The following is an 18090-nucleotide window of genomic DNA, read 5'->3' as shown; positions in this document are numbered from 1 at the left end:
AACATCATTTCCTGTAGACTTGATGATATTGAATTATCTGCAACTGTATTCAGGTTTTGTCTGGACTGACAGACCTTAAGAACAAATTTTAATCTTTGAAGGACTGTGGTGGAAAAAACCCTATGTCGTGGGATTATAAACAACTACAGAGTGTGTCTCTTTTACTGAATTTAAAACAAGCTGAAACATACTGGATCTTTTTTTTTTTTTTTTTTTTTGTATAAGCTGTTGCACCACTTTCTGATTCACAGCAGAGCATAACGTTTGTAAGATGTTTCGTTTTTGAACTCACCCAATTTGGCATTAGTGCATCCACACTGTGGCCTAATGCTGACACCCACAGGCTGAGTTGGTAAAGTGCAGTCTAAAGTCTTCCCCAGGTTCTTTGACCCACTTCTCCCTTCTGATCATTGGACCCTGCCAGTGATATACACTGGTGCTTAAAAGCACCTTTAGACTATGTAGATGCATAGATTTGAGCTGAAACATCATCAGATTTCCCCCCACAATCTGTAAAGACGACACAGAGAACCCAATTAAATAAATTAATAAAAAAACTAACATTTGTCATTTATTTGCTCATCATTCAATATTTCAAATCTGTGTATTTGGCAACAGGAAGTTTAGATTGAAACTATAAGGAAAACAATGTATTTTGGCATTAGAATCTCATCTTAATGGTTTAGGCCTGTTTATTGAAACTCGCTGCATCACCACATAATTTTGGATAATTATTGTCATTAATTAAGTTGTATAATGAATTTGCCTAATGTGTTTATCTGTTTTTTTTTCTATTATCTGTTTTGATAGCTTCTATACAGTTGGGATATTTTAGATCATAACCATGCAGAGATTTGATACGTTCTTAAGTGTTCATATATTTCCAAGCACAGATGTAGATGACTAAGGTCATTAACAGCATCATCTGTCGAGACATGATCTCTGTTCTCGATGTTATGTGCTAATAGCATTTCTATCTATGTAAACTGTGTTGAAAACAGTCAATGTGTCACAACAGAATGATAGCTTCTTTGAAAAAAAAAAAACATATGCTTTATGGACATTTATTCTTATGTATACATAATTATCCATTATTTATCCAGCTGTGAAAATATGCTGTTTCAGTTTGGAAATTAGTAATTTAAGTAATAGTCTTATCAATTTCAGAGCTTATTGTGGGTTTCCTTTTTACTCTTATTTAGAAAATGAAAATGATTCTCATAGTTAATCAGTTAGTTAATTTATGTCATATATGAAGGTATATATACTTATAAGTTTATTCAATTGGAATTTTTGTTTATATTATTAGTTTCTATTTATGTTCAAATGTATATAGGAATATATAATGCGATGATGAGCTAATACTGGTGAATATGTATATGTTGTTTGGGATTGTTCTTTTTGTAACTGCTTTTTACCAGTTTTTGTGGCAATTGTCTGAAATAAATTAATTCATTCATAGTCTCACCACTACCACTGAGGTGAGAGTGAAAAAGCTACAGCAAACAGATGACAGCACCATCTAAATATCTATTTATCTACGCAAATTTAAGGCTGACAAACAAACTGAAAAGCGTGATTTTGGTTGTAACACACTTCAGCAATGCTGTTTATCTATTTATTCGTTTATTCTTTTGCTGTACTTCTGTAAGGACATTCTCCAGTCTTGCTCCTCTGTAAGAATATTCAACAAGGAAGCGAAAGATACGGGTGAAAAGTAACGGAACCTTGCCCACTTTGCTGCGTCATTCACATGCGACTTGTGGCTGTTTGTTTCGGTCGCAAGCGAGCGCGTCACATCTCAGTTCTTTGATTGTTTCTGACTGCATTAATTTATTACACTCCAACAACATCCCAGAGCGGGGGGACACTGTGAGCTGAGGTAACTGTTTGAAGCTGTGTCTTGTCTTTAAATCACTTGGTGAGGTGTGGGTGAAGAGTGGCTTCTAATGTCGCGTTAAGAGACAATTAACTGGCGGTGCTGCAGGCGGTGGAAAGGAATGGTGCAGAGCCAGTGCGGAGCTAGCAGGCTAGCTAACGTTAGCTAGAGGAGGAACGATGCTCATATAGCTGCTGCAAGCTAGCTTCACATGTTGACCCATAAGTCACTTTAATGTGTTTCATTTGAGAAAGTAAAAGCCGAAATCCTTTTTTTGTGGTGGTTTCAAAATAGAGAAGTCTATCTAACCTGTGGCTGTGTAAGTTAAAACTTGTAGCGTAGTGCCGTTGCTTTGTTTTGTCACTTCAAAGTCTGCGTCAAACGAAAGAAGCAGCAGCGAGGAGGTTAGGGCTTCATCCTCTGACCTGTGAGCCATTGACTTCAAAACCCCCAGTTTTTTTTGTATGCGTTTATTTTGGCGTCACACACAACCCGCGAAAAAACGTTGCTTATGATCAGATACCTTATAACATGCACTAAGATGCTTTAGAGCACAGTGTCATTTTTTTTCTGAATATGTCTGTTCACTATATGAACAAAAACACCGTTACCCTATTAAACTGCTAATGTGTAGAGATGGGCTCGGACAGTTAACACATTTGAGTCCATGTTAACTTAATGAATCTTAAAGATATGATCTTATGTAGCTCCATTATCCACACGTTTTTTTCTTATAAATAAATAAATATATATAATCAAATCAGGAGCAGCTGACAAAATCTAAATCGTAGGCAGTTCAGTGTAATTGCAGGTTGCATGCGTGAAAAGCGGTTTCGCTGTGTTATATGGACATTACAATTCTGTTACCAGATACCAGAAATATCACAACTAAACTGTCACACTCTGGTGTGATGTTAGTACCTGTTCTATTGCAGTGCTCCCAGACTCGATCTTTCCCGCCCTTGTTTTATTTTTATTGTGAAAACCTGAGCCGAGCATTTGGCGTCTCTTCTGCCCCCGGTGTGCAGCCTACAGTGGGCATTCAGGAGAGGTTGTCCTTGTGGCTGCTCTGTAACTCAGGTTCACAGCGTGGCGGCGCTTCGCCGCTCATAGTCACGTGACTCACTACTGAAACCTAACTTTTTACGTAGAAGCGAAAATCGAAACTTAACTCTGTCCTTGTTAGCCTTTCTTTCCATTTCCTTTGAAAACGTTGGATTCCCCCAACCCCCGGATTTTTACGGTGCAACAGTTTGGCAACGCATTGCAAACAGTGGTTATAAAAGAGTTGTGGAGTCTGAGAGGACATTTTTCTGACCCAAACTAGAAGAGCGCACGCGTTTGAAAACACGTTTTTAACCTATTGCTGCCTGCCTGCTTGCCGCCGGTTCTGTGTTTTCTTCTTGTGTTTACTCTGTAGCTTTTCGTCAAAAAGTTAAAGTTCGTGAACCACGGATGAAGTCAGCTGAGCATTGGGAAGGCTCAGACTCACCGACACTAAAATTCACCGCTTTCTCCAGCTCTGCTACTTCCGTTTGAACGTCTGCAGGTGAGATCCACAACAATGTGTGAGCTCACGGGGCCTTGTGCTTAGTCCTGTAAATGTATGGTGGGGCAGATACTGGGTTTGACTTCTGCAAACATGCTGTCCCTCTGGCCGACGAACGGGGGACTTTGCAAGCTGTGTTTTTGTTGTGTTTACCCGTTTCTTTACATGACATTAAGTTCCCAGAAGAGTTGATTCATTACTTGGCAAGAGGAATAGTCTTGTCCACACGTCTGCACAGCCTGAAAATATAGAGAAGTATTTTTTTTTAAAGACAAAAAAAAATAAGTACATAGTTGGTTTTGTTTGACTGTCAAATGTTGTCTTGCATCAGGGTCAAAATGAGTCTGCTCCAGCCCCGTTTGGCCCCCAGGCTGCCGGCCCTGTCGGTCCCTATTGCTGTGATGAACCAACACTATGGTGTTCTCTATTAATATGGCAGTGTTTGGGCCTGCTCAGCTCTTTCTTACGTACCGGCGATGCTGACTGGAACAGATGGAATGAAACCTGACCGAGTATTGGGTGTCTCCCTGTTGTTCGTCTGACTGATATAGACATTACAGAGTGTTGTCAGGTGTGACATTTGACACCGAATCAATCTTTGTTCCTAGCATAGGATGATGTAGAAATTCTGAAGTGCGCAGTTCAAAATGTGCTGAATACTTTTTTTCTGTTTGTATTGCGAGAAGGGAATAAACCAACCTCTGCAAAAAAGGAGACTTTTACTTTTTTTTTTTGTCCTTGGTAGTGGCCTCTTTGTCTGCTTCACCGTCTCACGTTCACCCTCTGCTATAGCTCCATACCCAGCAATAATTTGTAAGGCCAGAAATACCGTAATACAGAATAGTCACAAGAAGGCCTGAATAATTTATCAACCTCCCTTTACCCTGGGATTAAGTTTCAGTGTGACAGGGAGAGATGGCAAGTCTCCCTGCAATATCCTTGCAGACTGATTGAATTATAATCTGAAAATATATACCGCTACCTCAACAGTGTTGCTGTAAATCGGAGCTTCTCCTCCTCTGCATATAACCTTCAACTTTCTATGATTACAGCATCTTTGATTACCTACTTAGTTGTGTGCTATTTCAGGACAGCAGTAGTGGAGGGTGATGATAAAAACCATGTCCTTGAAGTTTGTGTAGATTCTCTGCCGTAACTGAGGACACTTGAACAGGTTGGAGGGCTGCCAGCAGATCCCGAACTTGTGGAATTGGCCGCAATAAAAGTTTCTCTTAACTGTCTGGTCGCTCCTGAATTTTTCATTCTTCAATCATCATGTTGGAGTTTATTTCTATTTATTGGTATTCTCCTGACTTTGCCCTTTGTTTGTATTTCAGGTACTCTCAGCGTGCAACCACCCTGCCCTGACTTTCCTTCAGGGTATTCTGCTGGGTGTTCGAGGACATAAGATAATACCGAAGCTGTACAGCCAGCTGCACCGGCCCCTTTGCGCTCAACCCCTGCGCTATGAGCAGAGGTAGAGGAGGGCCTTACAGAGAACACTACTACAGGCATCTACCGCCTCGCTTGCAGGCCAAAGAAAATTCTTATCGACCTGGCCAAGCCCAGCTCTTCCCCAGAGCTGATCCACAGCAGATCCCATATTTAAATTACTACAGCAGTCCTACCCCTCCTGTAGTGCCCATACAGCCCCCATCCCCTCTCCCCCCCTCTGCTCCCCTTATACCAAACCACATTAAAGTGGTCCCTAATTCTGTGGCTTTCAATTGCTCACAAAACCAGAATCACAGTGTCACTCCAGTTCCCAATTCCTTCCATTCTGAACAGGTGGAGTTCCTGAGAGGTCAGAGCTCTGAGGCGCCACAGTTTAGAAGCAGTGCCCGAGGAGGAGGGGCGGTACCCAGCAGGTCACCTAGTTCCATATACCAGCCCCCATCAGGGTACAGTAGATATACAACCCCCAACAACAGCCCAAGGGGTAGAGGGGGGTATAGCCAAGACCAGGGTTTGCCATTCCCTACTGGTGGAAGAGCGTCACGAGGCACACCAGGCCCTCGACACCTAAATCAAAACCAGACGCAAGGCAAAAACAACAACCAGTACTCAAATAGACAATGGCATGCTCAAACAGACACAATCTCTGACCATTTTCAGAATTTGTCTCTTCATCAAGACATGCCCTATAGAGGAAGAGAAAGGTTTGACAAACGTTTTTCATCAAGAAGCTCAGGAAAATCGGGATTTGCTAAAGAGAACATCACTTTTACCCCTGACATACAGGACCAGGTGTTCAGGGTCTTGGATGCTTTAAAGCCAGGTGAGAGTGTTTCTGCTAGAGAAGTAGCCAAATCACTGCATTTGCCCAAAAAGATAGTCAACAAGGCTCTCTACAATTTGGAACAATCTCAGAAAGCTTCCAAGGAAGGACTTTACCCCCCTGCGTGGACTCTGTACAGAGATCATCTCAGAGTAGAGGAAGATCAAGTACAAGGTCCACCTTCCAGTTTTTGTCTCGGCAACAAACATCCACAAGAACCTGAAACCAGAGTTGACTCAGAAACCACGGGGCAGAGCAAAAAAGAGGACACTGATACAGAATCCAGTTCTTCTAACTGCCTCTCTTCAGAGTTGTCTGACTCCGAAGAATCTCAGTCATCAGTGAAAGATCGACACAACGAGAAAAAACTTCCCAACACAACCAGGTCCCTCGATCCAGAGCTTAATTCTGCCCTGATGGCAGACCTTAAAGAGCAAATTTTGCAATATCTCCTGGATTCAGGGGAAGTAACTACTCTTGTCATAGCAAAAAATCTAGGCATTAAGAACGCCAGGGTCAATCCCATACTACTTGCTCTGGAGAAGCAAGGGGAAGTCTGTAGGAATAGCCAAGGCAGTTCTACCAAATGGAATCTGTCCACTCACCGCAGAGAGAGAATGGAGAGGAGCCTGAGAGCTGCACAGAGCACTTCAGCTGTGCAGGATCAGATGGAGGTAGTGGCCATTAAAGAGGAAGAGGGAGGAGGCTTCTTCAAGTCGCCACTGCCGCCTGTACCAGGTCTCGAGCAATTGCCACCACTTGAGGACTGGATACAGGGGAAAAGTCAAAGTGAAGTGGTAGGTTGACTTTCAGCGTTTTGCTTTGAACATTTTATGTATTAAATGGTATTAAAGTGAATACCTTGAAGAACGAATTCTAACCTGCGCATAGTGCGGCAGTCGTATGCTCCAAAAGGAAAACATACGTGCAGAAATGAGGTTCCCCAGTAAATGTGAAATACTACATGTGTGGGAACTGGAATCAAAAACCGAACTTTGGAAATAGAAACTCTTTGTCATAGATGGGTCCAGCTGATAGAAGCAACTGTTTGCAACAAGCCGCTGATGCAGATCTGCATTTGCACAACACGCACTTCACTCTCTGTGCAAAATGTTGAACTTGCCCCGTACGTCCGTTGTTATATCTGCTCTAATAGTCACAACTAACACAAACACAGTGTCTGTTTAACCTAAACTAAGTTATTTGCATGTGTTTCTCGTTCCATTATTCACACAGACGTGCATCGTACATTGCTACATCATACATTATATATGATATAATGTATGATATACTTTTATTATATATTATTATATATTTTATTTTATGATATACTTTTATTGGAGCGATGTCGAGCTGCTTCTGGAATTCTGTAGCACATCTGGTGGAAGCACTCACTGAAAACGGTGTCTGCAATAAACAGCTGGAATGCTTTTTTAAGAGAGACGCGTCCTCACTGAAAACATGGCTAGTCTTTTTATCATAATACTTAGCTACTGCTAAAAGCCATAAAGGTCCAACTTATATGTCAAACCCTTTTAACTCATGTTTCATCTTTCTGTCCCATTCCTTCGTTCAGCAACCCTCTTTAACCATAGGTAAAGACAAGGAGACCAATGATGAACAGTGGGCCTCTGATGACATCCCCTTATTCCTCAATGCCATTCGCAGACAGACCGATGCTAATAAACTGGCTGCAGAGAAGGCTGTGGGAACTGTGGCGGTTTCATTGGCCGCCCCGCCTCCCCAGAATCTGTGGGCCAAACTACAGGAAGTGAGACTGAAGAACCCCGTCAGTGGTCTCATGGAGTATGCCCAGTATCTGGGCCAAAACTGTGAGTTCCAGCTTCTCGACCAGTCTGGACCCTCTCATGACCCGAGGTTGGTGGCTTCATCTAATCTGTTATTTGATGTTTTGGTTGATACAAGAGATAATGGAAGTTGTTCATTATTACAGTTCTTGAGTGTTCAGAAGAAGCGTCAAAGTTCCCCTTTTTATGGCAGCCTTATAAAGATAGCCAGGCTCAACACTAAGTTGATAACAATCGTTGTCATACCCATTATCGTTCAGCCAGCTAACGGAGAAAGCCTGTCTATGTTTAACTTCATTGTGTACCCTTCACTTGCCTCACTGACAGATAAATTACAATCTTTGTTGTTAATCTCTGTCATCTTTCAAAGTTCAGTTCACTTATTGTGTTCAGTGTGGTATTAATGATTGTTTAGTTTGTCCATCTACGTGTTTATTCATTCATGTAGAGCACTTGTTGATACCTTTTTGGATTCAAAGTCTCGCAGAAATAAATCAACCATAATCAGTTGTAACAATGAATGAAAAGGTTGTAACGCAACACAGTGGCTTTGAAATTTATTTATGTATTAACAGATGCAGTTCAGTGTCAGCAGCTCATCCTCTGTCTTTTTCTACTTCTGTTAGATTCCGTATGCAGGTAATGCTCAACGGGAGGCTGTTTCCTGTCGCAGAAGCTTCTAGTAAGAAGGTTGCTAAAAAGGACGCTGCTGCGGCCACCCTGCGCGTCCTCATCGGAGAGATGCAGGGAGGGACGGGCACGGTGGATGAGGGGAACGCCGCCAGTTTGGACCAAGTGGTGGAGGCACTTCCAGACACCAGCGTAAGTCGTTATTTACTGTATGAATATAACCCCCTCTGCATCTGTTTCTCCGGTTGGCCAAACGCTTGTTAAACCTTGTTAAAGGGAGCGTATGATTGTATAATCCAGAGCAGGCGTGCTAACCGTGCACGCTCAAACTTTGTCAATCGAATCGGATTCAGCAGTCCAAGTGAAAACTGTCTCTTCTCTCTGCCAGGGGTCAGCTGAAAATGCGGGGGGAATATACGGGTCTAGTGGTGTGGAAGGAAATGTGGACGGACCTCGTCAGCTGCTGTCCCGCTCTCTACCTGGTGGGAAGAATCCGGTTTCTGTCTTGATGGAGTACTGCCAACGCAGTGGCAACGCTATCGAATTCATCAATACTGGGCAGGCCGGCCCACCACATGACCCGCGGTACGGACCCCTTCACTTCCCGCTGAATCTGTTCTTTTAAATAATGTTTTTTTTTTTGTCCTCAGGGGAAGTTCCTTTGTGGTTGGACATCTGGCTCAAAGAAGCAGCTATTTCTGTTTAATCTCTTCTCCACTCTGCAGTCATCTGACAAAGACACAGTTACATCTCTGTTCATCCACTCTTTCTGTTCAGTCCATCCCTTGAGGCAGCTGTCTGGGTGATGGATACAGTACAACTTGTGTTTTCATCCCATCTCTCTTTAGAAAAGCTACATGTTTATGTCTTGATTGGTGGTGCATCATAAGCTGAGACTTACTATGAGCCTGGCCCATTTGTTTCATCTATCTAACTGTAACTAGTCACTCCATGCTGTGTGTACGATCTCAAGGATTCTCTCCCTCTTTCTTACACCGTTCTCGCCTTTGCCATCCTATGCTCAGGTTCATGTACAGGGTGAAGGTTGGAGAGAACTTGTTTGCAGAGGCTTCAGCTCCGAGCAAGAAAGCAGCCCGCCAGCTGGCAGCAGAGGAGGCTGTCAAAGAATTAATGGCTGATGGAAAACTGCAGCTCAACAAGGTAAGAAGTGCGAGGCAGAGACTAACTAAGGAAATGGAGGTTTTATATGACTGGAATGACTAAAATGACGAACAACAGACTGATTGGGCTTGAAGGAAAAAGTTTTGTCAACTCTTACTGCTTGGATCCCTTGGCTCAGCCATTCGCATCTCTAACAGTGCATCCCGTCCCGTATCTGTCTCCTCTAGCCTCAGTTGCCACTGGGCTCTTCCAGTGATAGTGAAGAAGGTGTTTCTGGGGCAACATCCCCCTGTTTGCGTCCTTTAACTGCAGATGAATTGCGGGCAGCCCATGAGGCAGGGGTTGGAGACCTCATCAATCACCTGAACAACAACGCAGTGTCAGGACTTCTGGAATATGCCAGAGCCCGGGGCTTTGCTGCTGAGATCCGTCTGGTGGGGCAGTCTGGGCCAGCACATGAGCCTAAGTATGTGTGCTTTACATGAATTTGCATAATTCACAATTAACTGTCTGACTGAAACATACTCGATACTGTGTTTGTGTATAAGCTCTATAAAAATTCAAAGTTTTAAGATGTATGTCTGTTTTAACAGCACCTCGTATGCAGTTTCCATGGGATCTTTGGTTTTTAAAACGGGTGCGAAAACGCCATGAAATCCTCTCCTGATTGCCTTTTTCTTCCCCCTCCTGCTCAGGTTCACCTACCAGGCAAAGCTGGGTGGACGCTGGTTTCCTCCAGTTTGTGCCTCCAACAAGAAGCAGGGAAAGCAGGAAGCGGCGGATGCTGCTCTACGGGTTTTGATCGGAGAGGCTGAAAGGGCAGCTCGCACCGGGGAGCTCATCCCAGCTGAGGTACACACTGTTAGAATGTGTGAACTTATCTCTATTGAAAGTGGAGTATTCAGCAGCTTTACTGCGAGTAAACGATTTGCTGTGGCATTTCACTGCGAGCCACTGGATCATAGGACGTAAAGCATCAGATTCAGATGCACTTTATTAATCCTTGGATGGAAATAGCTTGTTACCGACCTCCTAATAGAAATACAAAGTAGTAATGGTAATACTGATGATAAGAAAAACACACAGAGCTGAAATATATATATATAAAAAAAGCATGGAAATGGAAAGTAATGATGAATACAGTAACTGATCAAAATTTAAAAAAGTAAACTTTAAAGGTTGTTATGAATATATTTATCCAGTAACTACACCGTCCTCTGTACTGATGAACTAACAGATGGTTGTTGCACATGTGCTTTCTTACTTGTGGAGAATACCACAGGCAGGAATTCTTTTTTTGTGCTGCTTAGTTGTGCATCGCGGTAGAAAAAGTCTCTGTCTGAACATGCTCCAGTGCTTCAGCAGCCGTGTTGTCCGATGTTGTCATAAACTTCAACAACATTCTCGTTTTATTCTCAATGCACACACCAAGATATTTATTGTCATCTACCATCTTAAGCTGACCATGCAGACAACCTCTCAGTTTCTGCTGATGTCAGCATGGGAGAAGCAGAGGAGCGCTTATTAACCCCCCAAAAATGTAGCGATATTCACAGGTTTCAGGAGAGTAGATCTGTTTTCTCTTTGTTACTTTTTCCCAGGAAACGCTTTTGTTGGATGCAGGTAAGCCTAAATTTAAAAATATGGTTTTTTTTGTGTTTTCTTTTTTTTACATTTCTCTGTCTAGCTACCTGTGAGCGGCAGCACATTGCATGACCAGATAGCAATGCTGAGTCACCAGCGTTTCAATGCCCTGACCACACGTATCCAGCACAGCCTTCTGGGACGCAAGATTCTGGCCACCATCGTCATGAGAAGAGGGGAGGGCCTGGGGACCGTTGTCAGCCTTGGAACTGGTATATTCATCTTTTAGCTTAAGAACTATGAAAAAGCCCAGGTGGTTAAAACTGTGGCGTATAATGGAGTAGGAAAAAAAATGCATTTCCCTCTGTTTTTCACTTTTCAGAATTGATTAATTTATTTTTTTGTGCTTAGAGACATGTGCTGTCGCAAAGTTGAAACAGAACTAGGTCACTGCAGAACTTAGAGGCGTTGCTTTGTCGTGTTCTGTGACATTGAATGTGTCGTCTTTCTTTTTCTTTTTTTCCTGAAAGGAAATCGTTGTGTCAAAGGGGAAGAGCTGAGCCTTAAAGGGGACACGGTTAATGATTGCCATGCTGAAATCATCTCCAGAAGGGGATTTATTCGGTAGAAATTGATATCCTGCTCTTTTCTCAATGTTTCTCCTTGGTTTCTAAAAATACTCCTTGCTCTCCTTCACTCATTCTGTGTGATCTAACTCAATGTCTCCTTTCCTCTCAGGTTTCTGTACAATGAGCTGCTCAAGCACTATGATGGCACAGACGACAGTATATTTGAGCCAGCGGAGGAGAATAAACTGCAGATCAAATCTGACATCACCTTTCACCTCTACATCAGGTATGAGCTTTCTCCTTGCCACCCCCACCTCCTTCCAAAGCCTCTTTCTTTCCAATCCTGCCCATCAGTGTGATACATCAGTGTTTACTGTGTAGATCATAGTGGCTTTCATTTTAGTTTGTGTTCTATCAGTACCTTAGGTCTTCTCGTCTGTCCTTTACAGCACAGCACCCTGTGGAGATGGCGCCCTGTTCGATAAGTCATGCAGTGAGGCAGGAGACGAAGTGGAGGGCCATCAGCCTTTGTTTGAGAATGCTAAGCAGGGCAAGCTGCGCACTAAAGTGGAGAATGGTAAGAGGGGCATTCAATCCGCTTGTCCTGTCATGAAATATGTATAGAAGCACATGTTGCCATCCTCTGGTCTTTTAGCCAGAGATGAGACCTTTGCTTTTGTGTGTGTTGTGCCGGTTTACAGGTGAGGGGACCATCCCAGTGGAGTCCAGTGCCATTGTACCCACCTGGGATGGTATCCAGCACGGTGAGAGGCTGCGAACCATGAGCTGCAGCGATAAGATCCTGCGCTGGAACGTGTTGGGTCTGCAGGGGGCACTGCTCACCCATTTCCTGCATCCCATCTACCTGAAGTCCATCACACTTGGTAAATCCTACTGTTGGACAATGATTGTCATTATCTTGAGAGTGAATATCATTGATTACGGATGAACTCCCGCATTTGATTGAGATTTCTGTCTGAACAACCTGTATTTGCTGCTCTGATCTGCCAGGCTACTTGTACAGCCACGGTCACCTGACGCGTGCAGTTTGCTGTCGGCTAGCCAGAGACGGTGACGCCTTCACACAGAGTCTCCCTCCTCCCTTCAAGCTGAACCACCCGGAGGTAAGTCTGCAACTTTTTTGGCGCAATATCGGACATGGACATAAATCAAACACATTAAGGTCATTCTCATTAGATGAATTAATTAAGCTGCCATCTTTCCTGTTTGTACCTGCAAAGCTGTTTTTCATTGTTCAGCTTATGCAGATTGGGCTCATCCATCAATTAACAAAAAGCAGGTTCGTCCCTGTCGCGCCGGCTGGAAAAATGGCAGAAATACAGTAGCTGGCCGATACCCACAAGTCATCTCGTTTCATGTTTTAGCCTGTTGTTCAACCTTGTTTTGGCTTTCATTTCCACATCAGCAAAGGGTGTTTGAAGATGACCGACACACTGTGATTGTAATCGCTGATATGTGTAATTATACAGCTAGTTTTGTAATTACTGATTTACATGAAACTAACTCGGTTGAAAACTATGTGCTCTCTCTCCCCATTTCCCCCGTCTCCCACTCCACCTGGCTGGACTGTAGGTGGGCAGGGTGAGCGTGTATGACTCCACGCGTCACACAGGCAAGACCAAGGAGTCCAGTGTAAACTGGAGCTTTCCAGACCAGCATAATGTAGAGGTGCTGGACGGGACCAAAGGAAAACTTGATGGGTATGTAGATATCGTCAGCAAACTCAATCCTGTTCCTGACAGTTGGAAGAGGATGTTGTTGTCTGACGATCATATAGTTGTTGCTTATATCATTTAAAAGAGACAGCGTACAGTTTAAACATAAATGTTGCCGTTCGATGCACTTTACCAGATCATAGCTAAGAGCTAATTCTTATTTGTATTAACTCAGAAGAACTTCAGCTAATTAATTTTCCCTAAATCTGTGTTCGCCCTCAAGATGCTGCTCAGAGATTTTTGTCTTTTTATCCTAATGGGATGTCACATCACTGAAAAATAGATTCCTAAAGGTTTTTTTTTAAAGCCATTTGCAGATCCTTGAGAATACAGGCATGCTTGACCGAATTTTCTGTATTTGTGCATCGATGGCACAGAATACGTTAAAGGTCCACCCGTCCTAGAAAAGAATTAAGAGAATCCAACTAAACAAATAAGGCAAACGGGTCAGTTTTGTTCAGTTTTGTAAATGAAGAAATGAATAGAAAATGTCTCTTTTGCATCTTTGTCAGTGGTAAAAATCTGTAAACCTTTACCTGCAGGAGATAACGTGCACCTTTGTGCTCCAGTGACTGACTCAGCATTTCCCGTAATTGTTGATCTGTTCATTCAACCAATCAGAACGGCTTCACTTCTGAGTTGTTGGTGGGTCTCCTCCCATTTACTGCCCACATCAGGACTATCCCTCAACATTACCTTTATTCTCTGTTTATCATTCTTTTGTAGAGTGATCAGAGAATGCATCAATGGTGGCAGTCCGTCCTGACCCATAATAAAGTCATAATACTGCCACTACCATGTTTCAAAGCTTGGATACGGTTCTTAATCTGGACTGCAGTCTCATTAAAGCCAAAGGGTTCAGATTTAGTAACATTCTGGGTTGTCCACTTGTTCTTAAGAAAGCTGCAGATGGGCAGTGTTCTTTTAGGAGATTGGAGGCTACTTGCTGCCCTAAAATATATTTGTGAACATTAACAATATAATTAATATAAGGCCAATATAATGGGACCTTTAGTTATAAGCTGACCTTGATTCTTATGTTCTCTCACATGACCATTTCCTTTATTAACAAACATCATTTGTTAATAAAGCTATGAAGTGAGCTAAATTGGAAACAATTTATGATTGAAGGAAACGGGCTTGTGAGATGTTTTGCCACGTTTTTGCATTTTTCATCAACTCTCCGCTGAAGTTCTCTTAAATGTCTTCCCTCCAGGAGCAAACAGTCAGTGTCCCGCGTGTCCAAGTCCAACCTGTTCTGTCTATTCCGCTCTCTGTGCCAGAAGAGTGGCCGCACCGACCTCTTCTCCCTGCCCTCCTACGCTCAGGCCAAGATGGCGGCCATGCCCTTCCTCCTTGCCAAGCAGCAGTTCTTTCAAGCTCTCAGCGTTCACGGCTACGGAGCTTGGATCGGCAAACCACTGGAAGAGAAGAGCTTTGAGGCGGGAGAGAGAACTGGGAACAACGGAGCAAGCATCCCGTCGGGATACGGAAACAGTGGAAACGGAGGGGCAATGGAGTACAAGCAAGCAGAGGCGTAGATCAGTGCAGGGTTCTTCATCAAGGAGATAATAGAAATATGTGGGGGAGAAAAGCACAAGCAGGGGCAGATCAAAGGGAGCGCAATGAAACGATGCAAAGCCAGTGGCCAGAACTGAGTCTGCTGATGGGACATGGTTGAAGGCTGCAGAGGGAGTGATGGGAAGGGACAGAATCAGTCAAGGGCAAAGCCTGAAGCATGAGTGAGGTCACATTTGAAAGGACAGAGCTAGAGAGAGATCCACAGGGTGTACAGAATATTGTAAACACGACATTCACAAGGGATAAGTCTGAAGTCTGTTAATTTCCACGGCGAAAACTTCTACACGGCTCGGCTGCAAGAGCCTGTGGACTGTTTCTGTGCATCGTAATGTTTAGAGCCCATTTAGTTTCACATTGTACCTTTTTTTTTTTTTGTCCTTGTCATTGGAATGAATGGCAAACACTGATCAGCCATAACATTACGACCCCCTGCCTAATACTGAGTATGTTCTTTACATATTGCCAAAACAGCTGCGGCCTGTCAGGGTGTGGGCAGACCGCTTCACTTCAGGAGTAATGTTATGGCCGATCGCTGTATGCCCTCGTTGTTTTTACACGGTTACAGCCGTTTATGTCAAATCATTGAAATAACAACAAAATAACAGGAGCTGCTGATTGGGATTCACCCTAATGAGATCCTCGTTTGTAGTGTGTAGAATCGGTATTAAGTTTGGGGGGAAAAGAAAAAAAAAAAAAAGGCTCCTGTCATGAAGTGCTCGCATTGTATTTTGTTCTGTGCGCTACTGTATGTGTTGTTGTGTGAAAATGCACCCGGCTGCTTTTAAGAATGCAAGCTGAAAAGGTGGGAGTCCCTTTGCAGGAAGCTCGATTGTTGATTCCATTGACTTCACTTGGATGTGAAGACTGAACCTGGACCCTGCTCACTCCAGTCCAGTCCCAGTTAACAGCATTCATAACCAACTTTAACTGTAGATAAAATCAGCCACTTTTACAAATCGGATACTTGCGTTCACCCCCCCCCCCCCCCCCCCCCCCCCCCCCCCAAACATTTAAGGCTGCAGCCTCTTCACACGCTCCGACATCTCCATGCAGACTTGTGTGATTTCCACCAGTTTTAACATCCAAACTGACTTTACACTGTCTTCACTCGTTGTCATGGTTTCCGGTATTGTGGCCCTTTGATCAGCCCCATTTGTCTGTGCTTATGAGCTTTCACTTAGAATTACTGATGTCATGACCTCTAAGAAGTACAGTATGTCTGTTCTTATGACTTATGTGGTTTTTGAGTGCATTTGCTCCCCCCTCCCCCCCATTATTCCTGTCATTATGGTCCTCTGAAGCGGTTCCTGCTTGAAAGTTTTTGAAAGTACCAGAGCTGCCCTTCCTGCATGTTGTTTTTTTTGTTTTTGTTTTTTTTTATTTAATTTAATTTGATTTGATTTGATTTTTTTTTTTACTTCCTAATACAAAACCAGTTGTCAGGTCTTGCTGCATGGTGAGTTCCTGTGGACCATGACGTTTGGATCGTTTTGTTGTCTAAGGAGAATGTTTTGTCCATTTATCTGGATGATGCAATATATACATGGGGGGTACACAAATACATGAACACACGGATGCACAGTGGGATCCAGAAGCCTGAGGCTGCTTTCAGAAGCTCGTTTTAAAAGATTTAGAATCCTATAGTTTACCTCTCAAAGCACTGCAGGCATATTTTTTGTACTTTAGATTTTTACCATTTGCGTCAACCAATTCTCATATGCAGAAAAAGCCCCAGAGGTTGCTTTTTTTTTAAATTATTTTTATTTTTATTATTGTTTGCAAAGCAAGAGAAAAAGCTATGCAAGCTGGCACTCTGATACTTTAAGCAGTTCTTGTACCGAACTGTTGTGTGATGAAGCCTAAATTTTGTCTTGCGACTGTAAGCTTGAGGTTGCCTCCTTAGAACAGAGAGCTGTCTGTTTTTGAACTTTGTTGCAGCCCGTCAGTTCATTGTTACATCGTCCTGTTTCAGCCGATGCGCAGCCTTGGTCCGTTGGTGCATTTGTTAAATGTGCAATGGTTGGAACCCTGATAAATGCACCGATGCGCCGCTGCGTTGGTTCCGACGTGAAGTGCGCATATAATGCATATTGATATAGCAATACGTTGCAACAAATTATATTTAGATAAAAAGCTTTCAAAGGAAAAAAAATGTTTTAAGTTTTGATGTCGAAATGTGTGGTTCTTTGTACTGAACTCAGACTTCTGGACCCCACTGTGCTTTAAAAGAAAAGAAAGAAATGGATGTTTGAGTTTAATGCTGTATGCACACTGTCTGTGTGTGTTTGTATTTGTGTGGGTTTTAATGTATATTTTGTAAATCATCTGAAATTGCTTTTCTATTACTTTCACTGTGTTTTAACTAGATTCCGGTGGAGTAACCTTTTTTTTTTTTCTTTTTTTTTTTTAAATGAATTTTGGAAAGTAAAAAAAGTTTCAAATTAGCAGTCTGTTAGATTTCTTTTGATCATTGTATTTCTTTGCTGTTGGATCTCCACACGGGCACTGAGTTGGCTTGGGGGGGGGGGTTATGTGACTTCAGTGCGCTTGTTGAGTTGTTTTTCGGGAGGAGGAAGTTGAATTACTTGCTCTACATCGATGACAAAGCTGTTATCGGCCAAAAGTCTGAATGTGAGCAAATGATCCACATTTTAAGAGCGGGGACTCCTCGAGATCCTCAACATGGCTTTTCCATCTGATCTGCCTCCTTGTTGCTCTATTCCTTATTGCAGTGCTCGAAAGGATCAGCAGATGGAAACATGTGCACACCTAAAGCCTGCAGGCTGCTCATATGTATGAGGGGAAGGCAGCATGATGTCAGCCAGGGGTGAGATTATAGTCATGGTGGGTGCCAGACAAAACCTCTGGGTGGATATAAGTGAAATTCTAACATTTTATCAATAGACCAGCATGACGGAATACACGTCGAGAGTCATTTTCAGGCTCTGTGAGTCCAAATATGTTGATGTTCCAAAGCTCTTGTTCCAGCATTAATATCTTGCGTTGACTATTTTCTTGTCAGACTGTTTTTGATACAGATCGTCTTAAGTTCAATTTGATCTGGTTTTATTGTCTGTGTACAAAGAAAGCAGCGTGGCAACCAAAAAAAAAAAAAAAAAAAGAGATGAGCATCTATATTCATCCAATGTGAAAGTTCATATAAGCATGGCTACAAGACTAAAGAATAGGAGGTGGTGATGGTAGCAAATATGCCATATTTTCATGATAATCTACAGTATACACAGATTGTAAAGCGGTAAAATATAATAAACATTTCTCAAATAAAATCAGACAATATAGAAATATGTGTCTTATATTGAGTCAGGTGTCCCCCAAGTCCTATTAAATCATAAT

At 42.7% G+C, this 18090-nt stretch overlaps 1 protein-coding gene across 2 annotated transcripts; it reads left to right on the top strand.

Moving 5' to 3' along the window:
• The first annotated feature begins 1786 nt into the window (after nt 1–1786).
• adar (adenosine deaminase RNA specific) lies at nt 1787–15306 on the top strand. Of its 2 annotated transcripts, XM_072394219.1 has the most exons (17): nt 1787–1882; nt 3300–3428; nt 4766–6503; nt 7283–7584; nt 8141–8336; nt 8533–8729; nt 9170–9305; nt 9494–9732; nt 9962–10118; nt 10954–11122; nt 11381–11474; nt 11589–11705; nt 11869–11996; nt 12121–12303; nt 12431–12543; nt 13013–13140; nt 14372–15306. In XM_072394219.1, exons 3-17 carry the CDS (start codon nt 4896–4898, stop codon nt 14694–14696), a joined length of 4092 nt encoding a protein of 1363 aa, XP_072250320.1. In that variant the 5' UTR covers nt 1787–1882; nt 3300–3428; nt 4766–4895; the 3' UTR covers nt 14697–15306. The 2 variants fall into 2 exon arrangements, with proteins under 2 accessions (XP_072250320.1, XP_072250321.1); XM_072394220.1 differs by lacking the exon at nt 3300–3428 and having other exon boundaries at nt 1796–1882.
• Nucleotides 15307–18090: the final 2784 nt, after the last annotated feature.

The sequence above is a fragment of the Leuresthes tenuis genome, unplaced genomic scaffold (assembly GCF_036924035.1).
Source record: "Leuresthes tenuis unplaced genomic scaffold, fLeuTen1.0.hap1 SCAF_10, whole genome shotgun sequence".
Classification (NCBI taxonomy): domain Eukaryota; kingdom Metazoa; phylum Chordata; class Actinopteri; order Atheriniformes; family Atherinopsidae; genus Leuresthes; species Leuresthes tenuis.
Note: the sequence above shows the minus strand (reverse complement) of the source record. Positions and strands in the feature narration are given on the sequence as shown.

What these genes read in the sequence shown, in the direction of transcription:
- adar (XM_072394219.1), top strand. Translation starts at nt 4,896, where the DNA reads ATGAGCAGAGGTAGAGGAGGGCCTTACAGAGAACACTACTACAGGCAT. An exon ending in GGGCCAGCACATGAGCCTAA is followed by an intron (nt 9,733 to 9,961) that starts GTATGTGTGCTT and finishes CCTCCTGCTCAG; the next exon opens with GTTCACCTACCAGGCAAAGC. An exon ending in CGTTGTCAGCCTTGGAACTG is followed by an intron (nt 11,123 to 11,380) that starts GTATATTCATCT and finishes TTTTCCTGAAAG; the next exon opens with GAAATCGTTGTGTCAAAGGG.